This window comes from Euprymna scolopes, chromosome 16 (assembly GCF_053919585.1).
Source record: "Euprymna scolopes isolate OS-2025 chromosome 16, ASM5391958v1, whole genome shotgun sequence".
Taxonomy (NCBI): Eukaryota; Metazoa; Mollusca; class Cephalopoda; order Sepiida; family Sepiolidae; genus Euprymna; species Euprymna scolopes.
This window is the reverse complement of record NC_136497.1, coordinates 8,981,265-8,990,927: the sequence shown is the minus strand read 5'-3', so window position 1 is coordinate 8,990,927 and position 9,663 is coordinate 8,981,265. Positions and strand designations below refer to the sequence as shown.

The window sequence follows — 9,663 nt, the reverse complement described above, 5'->3', positions numbered from 1 at the left end:
AATTGACCTTGAGAGGAAGCCTTTGTCAAGAGATTCACTAATCCTATGAGAAATAACCGTTAGGAAATCTGCTGTAGATCTGGCAGAACGGAAATCACATTGCATGTCACTAAGAAGGTTATTGCTGCTGAGGTGTTTGACTACTTCTCTATTTAATATGGATTCCAGCAACTTACTCATGATACACAGGATACTTATTGGTCTGTACTGAGATGTAGACGACTTATCACCTGAATTCTTAAATACTAGACATACTGATAAGGTTTTCCAGGGTGTTGGGAAGCACTTCCCTTAAAGGCAACGCTTGAACATTGTAAGTATGGGGGTAAGTTCTGGTTGAATCTTTTCAGCAGTATAATGCCGTCAGGGCCAGTTGCTTTACTGAAATCAAGGTTCTTGATTAGCTTAACGACCTCACGCACAAATATTTGTATGTTGCATAGAAGGAAATACGGGGAGTTGATGGCCTTTGTCGCATAGGGTAGAATTAGCTGCAAAGTTCTTGGCAAATAGTTTGGCCTTGTCTGATGCTAACGAGATTACCTCAGGCCCATTGATGATGGTTGGGATAGAACGCAAGCTTCTGTTCAGGATCCTGTTGGCTATGTGACAAAACTGGTGGAAACCAAGCCGCTGCTCAGCTACTGTGGATTTAACGGACCGAGCATATAGCTATCTTGCATTTTCATTACTCTTTTACAGTGGTTACTGGTAGTCCTGAAAGCAGCTCTAGTCACAGTTCATCTATTACGTTGGTAGCTATGGAAAAAGTAGTTTTTGTGCGCGATCGCACCATGGCTGGATATTAGGTTTTTGTTAGATTTTTTTGGATGGTATGAATCGGTTTATGCCTACAATTAACCGTTCGGTCAGATCTGATACTATCCTTTTTAAACATGGTAAGTAGGGGTAGATCAGATATAAATGTACGGAAGCTATCCCAGTAAGCCATAGAGGTACGTCTTAAGACTTATTGCATTGTGTTTTTATCTTAACTGATACAATCGAGTGGTCGGACGGTCCCAGAGGGAAAAACAGAAGATGAAAATAACTCAGTGGAAGTTGTGAGAAAAAGGTCTAGAAGGCTAGCTTATTGACCGGAAATATCTCCGTTACACGAGTGGGTTCGTGAACAATCTGGGTGAGGTCATAGGCAATGGCGAAATCATGACAGAACCTCCCCTCATCATCTGTCTTGTTCGAGTCTTGTTATGGTAAAATGAAACTTATCTTAATATTTAACCTTGACTTTTTTCATGGTGCTGACGTGTAAAGTCGAAATAAATAAATTAATTTATTTTTTATTTCCTGGTTGAAAGTTTGAATGTATCGTCCAAATTCCTATCAGGCACCAAGTTTCAGTTGCTTCTAGTCTCTTCCTCGTGCATCTGGTTATTGTGTAGCCTTTACAACTGGATAACAGAACAAACTATAAATACGTTATGAATATCCTGTATTTTGCTGCCTATAGTAATGTGTTTTTGGTCATGATTCATTTAGCTCTTTTGGATGTGACTTTTTGATGCGGCTCTGTCACTTTGTATTTCAGTAGTCCACTCTCAATTAGACGTAATCCAGTAGCCCGGATATTTTAATTTATCAACTTGTTTAACTATTACATCGCGACATAATAGTTTACATATCGGAGCTTTGGTGTTCTTGGATAATGTTATGCTCAGCGTTTTTGAGATGATTAGAGCAACTCCTGTATTTTCCCTTGTTTCCACCACAGTACCCATCATGTGTTGCAGGGTCTCTTCAGATTGTGCTATTAACACAGTGCCATCTGTATACGTAAGATGGTTAATGTGTTTACACACACTTATTAATTTTATATCCTCAATTTATCTCAGTATGTTTTTTTGCTATAGAAATTGAATAAATCTGTTGACAAACCAAACACTTGGAGGACTCCTCTTGCGGTCTCTATTTTTTAACTGTCACATATTTTCTCCAATAGAGGTTGCTCAGAATTATAAGTTCTTTCCCATCAATGTCTAGTTTATTTAGCATTTTGAACAGGTATTCATGATTTACGCTATCAAAGCCTATGGAAAAATTAGTAAAACATAGATAGAGATCTTTCTGTATCTCTATACATCTTTCCGTCAGCATTGTCATTGTAAATATGACATTTGTTGTTCTTTTCCTGCCACAAATCTGAATTGCACTTCTGATATTTCAGATCATATTTTGTTTCGCAGTTTCATTATTAGTATTTTAAGTAGGGACTTCAATTTATGGCATTCTGTAACATTCATAATTGTTTCTTCAAGTTTTTTGGGGGGAGTGTAATAGATAGTGGAGATAAGCACATGTGCCAGCATTTTCCAAGTGTCATAGATGCTAATGAGAAAAAGAAATAGCTTATTAATGGCTAATTTATCAAATGCTTCATATCTTTCATCTGGTATAGAATCCGGTGCAACTAATTTTCTATTGTTCAGTTCTCTGATGGCATTTTCAACTGCCGCCTCGAGGATCGGTGGTCCTTCTATCGGTTTGGTAATATCGAGCTGATGTCGTGTGTCGTCATAAAGAGGGTCTTCAATATATTCTGCCATGTGTTCATTACGTTTGTTTTATTCATCGAGGCATTCCGATATTTCCCTTTTTTACAGCCACTATGTAAATACGATTTATTGCCTGTGATGATCTTGCTACGTATGTACTTAATATTTGTTTTTTCCTCTCAATTTCCTCACAGTGATCATTAAGCCATGCCTCTTTTCGCTATCCACACATCTGTATTTCTTTGTTTATGGACGTATACTTGGTAGGGTCAGCCTTTGCCTTTCGTCTAGTTTTCATTTTGTGAAGTATTTCCTGTCTTATCCAATTTTTATGCCCTTCCTAAAGTGTTAGAGGGATGTTCTTTTCTATCTTTATCCTATTCTCCAGCTGTTCCCATTGATATTATACAAGACCAAGAACCACTTGTTTGGTGCTACTAAAAAACTCTCGTTATGTGCACCGTACGTTTTTAGCAGTTATACACTATTATTTGGTTGATTTTAATCTTTTTACAGACGTTAAACATCATGTTGAACGTGCATACAACATGGATATGATTACTACTACAGTTGGCTCCTCGGACTAATTTTGCTTATTTGATTGCATTTCGCAAGAGAGACTGGATCAATATATAATTGATGTGGTTGCACTGTTTATCGCCTGGACTCATCCAGGTTACCTTTCATCTTGAATGATCCTCATACCATGCATTTGTTTCAATATAATCATTTTATACACACCGTTCTACCAATCGTTCTTCCTTTTCGTTAATTCTACCGAGTTCATGTAGGCCAACATTGTTTTCAAAGCCTGTCATTAAAATTCCCCATTGTAATCTGGGCATTGGATGATTTCAGTTGCTTTAGGGTTTCTTTCAGTTTTTCATTCATTTTTTTCTACATAATCATGGTCTGATATGGGAGCATATATCTGTAGGATACTGATGTCAAAAGGTTTGGCACTGAGAGTCACTGCCATGATTCAATCTGATACTGGCCAAAAGTCAATAAGTGTATTTACAATGTTGTGTGAAATTATCATACCGACGCCTCTTTGATGTTGTTCACCACGAGAGTAGAGCATTTTATAACCATCTGATGTAAAATCGGCTGTTTCTTTCTATCTCACCCCCGCAAATCTTAAGATGTCAATGTCCATTCTGTTTATTTCACGTTTAGCATTGTCAATTTTGCCGATCTGGTGGCGACTTCTTACATTTTCGTTAATATTTTTTTAAGATTATTATTTACTGATTGTCGGAGAACAGGTTGAAAAAGACCAGGTGCCACCTGTCCATCATGGTAATCTTTACAATACTTGAGCATTTTCCTGACCATTGTACCCAGGGTTATCATCTGTTCAGAACAACGGAATACAGTACTATGAACAGAGTTTTTCTCTTTGCTTTCGTAATATATCAATCAGCTTATCCTGATCGGAGGAGAGGTCATTGAATTCTTAACTTTGCGAATGTCCAGTTGGAAACCGCAAGCCTCGATATTTTTTCAAAAATACAACAAAAAAAAACAAAAACAATTTTTATCTTTATTTCGTTCCATTTATTATTGGGTGCTTAACTTACTTTAAACAGCGGAAAGTAAAATTTATTTATATGAAAAAAGAAAAAAAGTCCCTAATTAAAAAATGGTTTAATGTTTATCAATTGTTTATTGGCTGTTGTGTGTTCAAGTTTAATATAGTTTTATAAATTTTAGTAACTAAAAGAAATAATTAGCAACAAAAACTATAATTTAGAATATATAAAAGGATATACTTCTGCCTGTCCGTTCTCATATTTTCAATCACTATCATTTCCGAAACTAAAAGCCGAAAACCGACGCTAAGAGCTACAAATTGTTTTGATTATTATGAGCCGTACTTTTATGGGTCTTTAACTAATAAAAATAGTGTTAAGGGCGTCAAAAATTGGTCATTTTTTTACATTCGTTATATATTTAATACACTTCCAATCCTAACTGATGGTACTCACATATATTTTGTTAATTTTGAAATGATGACTAATAATATATACACATTCTAGACAAATTAAAATATCACATGACTAATAATATATACAAGTTCTAGACAAATTTAAATATCACATTTAAGCGTATTTACAATCGGACAAAGCTGGGCGCTACACCTCGGTAGGGCACACACACGCACACACATACATATATATACATATATATAAGAGCGAATAGTTAATAAAACATGTGAAAAACACTTTGAAAAAGAGTTAAAACATATTTAATTTGAAAAGGAAATTTTAAATAAGTGGATAGTTCTTAATCCGCGGAGTTTCGAGGAAATACATACCTTCTCATCAGAGAGTAGGATTCAGCAAAATGTAGGATCGGATTTTGCTTGCAAAGGTATTTGATTAAACTACAAGTAAGTCAAAGATATTATTGATAACAAAAAGTGAAGCAGAGGGAATAAGGTGAAGAAAAACGTTATTTCACGTGAATGGTGAAAGGTAAAGTATCCAATGACGGAAAAATCCAAAAATACAAATCCAAGTAACTTAGTTATATTTCCATTCGCACAACTAAAATCCAAGGGAATCGCGTAATTGGAAGTTTGTCCAAAATAATCCAAAAGGCAGAAATCCGTGGAATAATTCACAAATAGGTACAAGGAAAAAGGGGAAAGTATTCCAAAAATATTATTAAAAGAAGAATAAGATATGCGTTCGAATCGGCTGCCGAGGCAAGGCGTAATTAACAAAAATGAGTGAAGAAGAGTAGAGAAAAAACTGAGTCAATAAGAAGAAAAAATAATTGAATAATGATTGAATTAAGTATAAAATAGAAAAGCCAATGTCAAAATGAACCAGACAAGATGACGTTAAAAGGCGCCAAAATATAGGACAAAAAAGAGATCAACCGAAATGTGAAAGTTATTACTTAAGAAAATATCAGCAGGAGTTATTAACAGACACCAATCAAATGAAAAAAATAAGGGGAGGGGATGGTCGATATCTGCAAATTCCGGATAAAGCAAGTAAGTATGTAAATAAATGCAGATAGTAAAATTTAAGTAAATATACATACAGGATATGAATGTGTAGGTAGATTGATACATTTGATAGATATGAATATTTAAACACTAAAATGCAAATTGCAGATTAAAACCGGCCAAAGAAAGAAGAAATAAAGAATTAAAATAAAGGATTATTAAGTTATAAACTATTAAGAAAGTATGTAGAAAAAACGGTAATGTTATAGAAAAAATATATATATCGGAAAGGTTAAAGCAATAGACAGGTAATTTCAAAATTACCATAATTGGACTTATATTTACAGAAAGAGATGAGTTCGTTTTAAGAATGTATTATATTGTTACTTTGAGGGGAAGTAATTATAGTTATAGCTTCGTTTGTGCAGAAGTGACATGGCTTATAGTCTGGAGTATAAGACTTAACTTTTTATGATAGTCCATTTGATTGAGAAGGCAGTATTTTTAGAATCATGGTTTTTAATTAAAGTGGTTAGAGAAGTTCCTTGGTTTTTATTAGAATTATGGTTGTTAAAAGAAGAAATGTCGTTTAATATTCTTTTCTTAATTAATGTTGAAGTAGTGCCGATATATGTATGTACTTTATTAAAAGCTCGAGGTCTGAAATGAATATTAATTTGCTGATTTGTATTAGGTAATATTTTGAATTTCGTCCGTTGTGTTCAACAAAGGGTGGGACAATGATTATTCAAGGACTGTTTTGGAGGGGATAATGGGTGTTGTTAGTATTAGGATGGTTGGTTGGAGAAATATTATTGCTCTCATTAATATTATTATTATCAGTATTATTATTGCCTGATGTATGATTGTAGATGGAGGGGCTGCTCGTGTTGTATATTGGATTAGTAATTGGATTGGATTAGTAACTATATAACATGGAGTATGTGAAGAAGGATAACTTGAAGACAAAATATTAGTGTCTGTTATGGGAGGATTGCGTGGCAGCTCAGTAATTTTGCATGAATATATAACATCTTTATGGATATAATCATTATTGAGTAGTAAAAGGTGTGTGTTATTACAATTACAGTTAGTTTTGGGTTTAATTGGGCTGATTTAATTGTTTTGTTATAAAATGTTAAGATACTTTGTGCTAAATTAAGCATTGTTGAATAAGAACTACTTATTTAGTTTTTATTGAAAATAGAACTACATCTGTGTGGGTATTTGAAAGAGATTTGTACACTGTTTAAGATTCCCTTATGTATATTCGTTTTGACATTTACACTAAATGGAGGATTAAACAAAATATTGTACATAGACTAAAACTACGTATAAGTACTGGTCTTATAGATAGTAAACTGCAGCCTACGACAGGTACTATACTGCAAAGAACATACTGTTGGACCGGTCACAAATGCAGATGTGATTGATGAGCCATGATTATTGATGTCTGTAAAACCAAAATCTTATACGTGTAGAAGAAGAAGGACATGATTATTAACTTAGCGCAGTAGAACAAATTCTGCCGCAGAGTTATATGCTTTAATTACGCCTCTAGTTAGTGACATCCAAGTCCTATTTTTTTCATTTTTCTTTTACTTTTGGAAATCACTTCTTCGTATTTGGTACAATATAATAATTAATAGCGAATTAGCTTTATGGTAATAATTGTGAAGTCTGCATCAATTTCAATATTATATTAAAACGAATTTTTCGATTGTCGAGCAATTCCTGAGAGCCTACTTATATGAGACATATGAGATTGAAACTTGCGTAACTACAATGTAAAATGCATGCCTCGTGTGTTCCGCTTTATTTATTTGCAAAATAATCACATGATCCGTTAGCATATTAACAGACTAATTCAAAGACGCCAGGATTTTTTTTTAATTTTCTATGATGCGTCTACGCAGTAGCTAGGCTAACAGTAATAATGTTTAAATATACATTTCATTCCGTTATAATGGAATAACCTAGCACACTTTGTAAAATAATATACAGAAAATGTTTATATACTCCTCCGGGAATAAGAGAGATTTCCAAGATACTGAGAGAGACGGGCTCTCGCCTAGAATCTCCTTTGTAAATAAACCTTTGTATTAACCCTATGTGAATGTCCTGTGTTATTATTATCCAAGGAAAGATATATCATTTGACGACGAAGGATGAGCGTATAATATTTTGGAGAAAAGCAACATCTTTCGTAAAAGAATTTAAAAAAAAAGTGGTGGAACACAATTCAGGATCGCACATGGTGGAAGGACACGAAAGCATTGGGTTTGAACGAAAGACCGAAATAAGTTCTGAAAACTTAACTGATATAATTCAACCAACTGAAAAATAAAATTTTCAAAAGAATACAACACACACACACACACACACACACACACACACACAAAACGACAAAACTAAGGCATACAAAAACGTAAGTAATGTTTTCAAAAGAAAAAAAGTAATTCAGTCGGGTGAGTTTCATATAAAAAAAGGAAAGAAAGTAGCTGTTCTATTGCTAATCCATTTCAAATTTATCTTATTCTAATTAGGGAAAACATTAAAGAATATTTTTATCCTTAATTATTTTTACTTATTAGAAAAAAGGAGCATATTCTTATGGTTCTATATGTATGTTGGCAGTTGGTTAGTGTAGCTGTTGTATTTTCTTCTCGGACATATATATATATATATATATATATATATATATATATAAATGTTCTTACTGTCGGTCTGTGTGACGCGGTTTATCTCAACCTACAGGCAACCCACACAGGCAAATTAGGTACCGAAATGAAGCTTATGACCCAGCGGATGTTTTAGTGATATGTATATCCATGTTTGGTGTATGGAAATGCAAAAACTTGCAAAAACTGCAAAAATGCATGCAAAAATGCAAAAAATGCAAAAGGCCACATTTTTAGTGCGTTCTCAATCCTTGTATCTATATATCTATATATCTGTCTATATGTGTCTGACAGAACTTTCTGCTAAGGTCAAGGGTAGAAGGGCTGGCCACGTGGATGTGGTCGAATTCCAGAAGAGAGGGCACCCTCACTCCCGCACAGTCTTCATACTTCTAGAGCAAGACAGACTGCGCACTGCTGATGAAGTTGACCAGGTAATCACAGCTGAACTGTCACCAGACCAATCTACATTTCCAGTAGGACCGCAGAACGAACAAGTAAGATTACTTAAGAAGTTAGTGATCCATAATATGGTTCACAACTGCACTGAAGCCTGTAGACTGCAAGACAGTCAATGTCAAAGAGGCTTCCCCAAACAATTCTCAGAGATAACACATTGGAATGACAATGCCTTCTTTCCTATCTACAAACTGAGACCACCAGGGACTGGAGGAATGGCAGTGGAGGTTCGAAATAAAACCATTGACATCTGGCTTGTACCCTACAATCCATACCTGTTGCTTAAGTACCAGGCTCATATCTATGTAGACGCCTGTCTCATCAATAGCTTCCAAATACCTTTTCAAATATGTTACCAAGGGATTAGACAGAACTATGGCTAAGCTCCAGGATGAATACAACGAGGTGAAGGAATACCAGAATCTCAGATCTGTTGGAGCTAGTGAGACCTGTTGGAGACAATTTGAGTTTGAGATCACTACCAAGTACCCAGCTGTCTAGACGCTCAAGGTTCATCTTGAAGGAGAACAATACATTATTTCGAACTAGGTCAGGAAGCCAAAGTAGCGCAGCAGGCAGCCAAATCCAAAGAACTCAAATCCTTCGTTGCCTACAATAAAAATAACCAAGAAACCCAGATCAAGTATGTAGACTTCCCCAAGCACTTTGTCTGTAAAAACCATAAATTGAACAAGCGACCATTGTAAGAGGAAAATGAGTTTTAGAGACATTCTGATAGTCAAGAATGTTAGCCATGAATCATACAAAGCAGTGTACAGAACACCCGGTCTGCTACAGTATGATGAAGAATAGAATACTGTGCTACAGGTAGCATCTCTGACAAGCTCTGTCCTCAAATCAGATCATTGTTTGTGACCATTCTTCTTTTCTGTGAGCCATCTGCTTCCCCTCTAGCTTTTCAACAACATTGTTGAGCAATGGTGGGATGATTTTAAGCGAAAACTCCAGCATCAACTGAGAATCAGCTCAAGGTCATGCTTCTTGCAGATATAGAAAAGAAACTGCTACCGATGAGCAAAACTCTGGG

The 9,663-nt window shown here is 35.1% G+C and overlaps 1 protein-coding gene across 1 annotated transcript; it reads left to right on the top strand.

The window, feature by feature from the left end:
* The first annotated feature begins 8,437 nt into the window (after positions 1-8,437).
* On the top strand, positions 8,438-8,998 carry LOC145296293 (uncharacterized). The gene has a single exon (XM_080142491.1). It carries the CDS (start codon positions 8,438-8,440, stop codon positions 8,996-8,998), a length of 561 nt encoding a protein of 186 aa, XP_079998617.1.
* The last annotated feature ends 665 nt before the right edge of the window (positions 8,999-9,663 follow it).

What these genes read in the sequence shown, in the direction of transcription:
- LOC145296293 (XM_080142491.1), top strand. Translation starts at nt 8,438, where the DNA reads ATGTGTCTGACAGAACTTTCTGCTAAGGTCAAGGGTAGAAGGGCTGGC.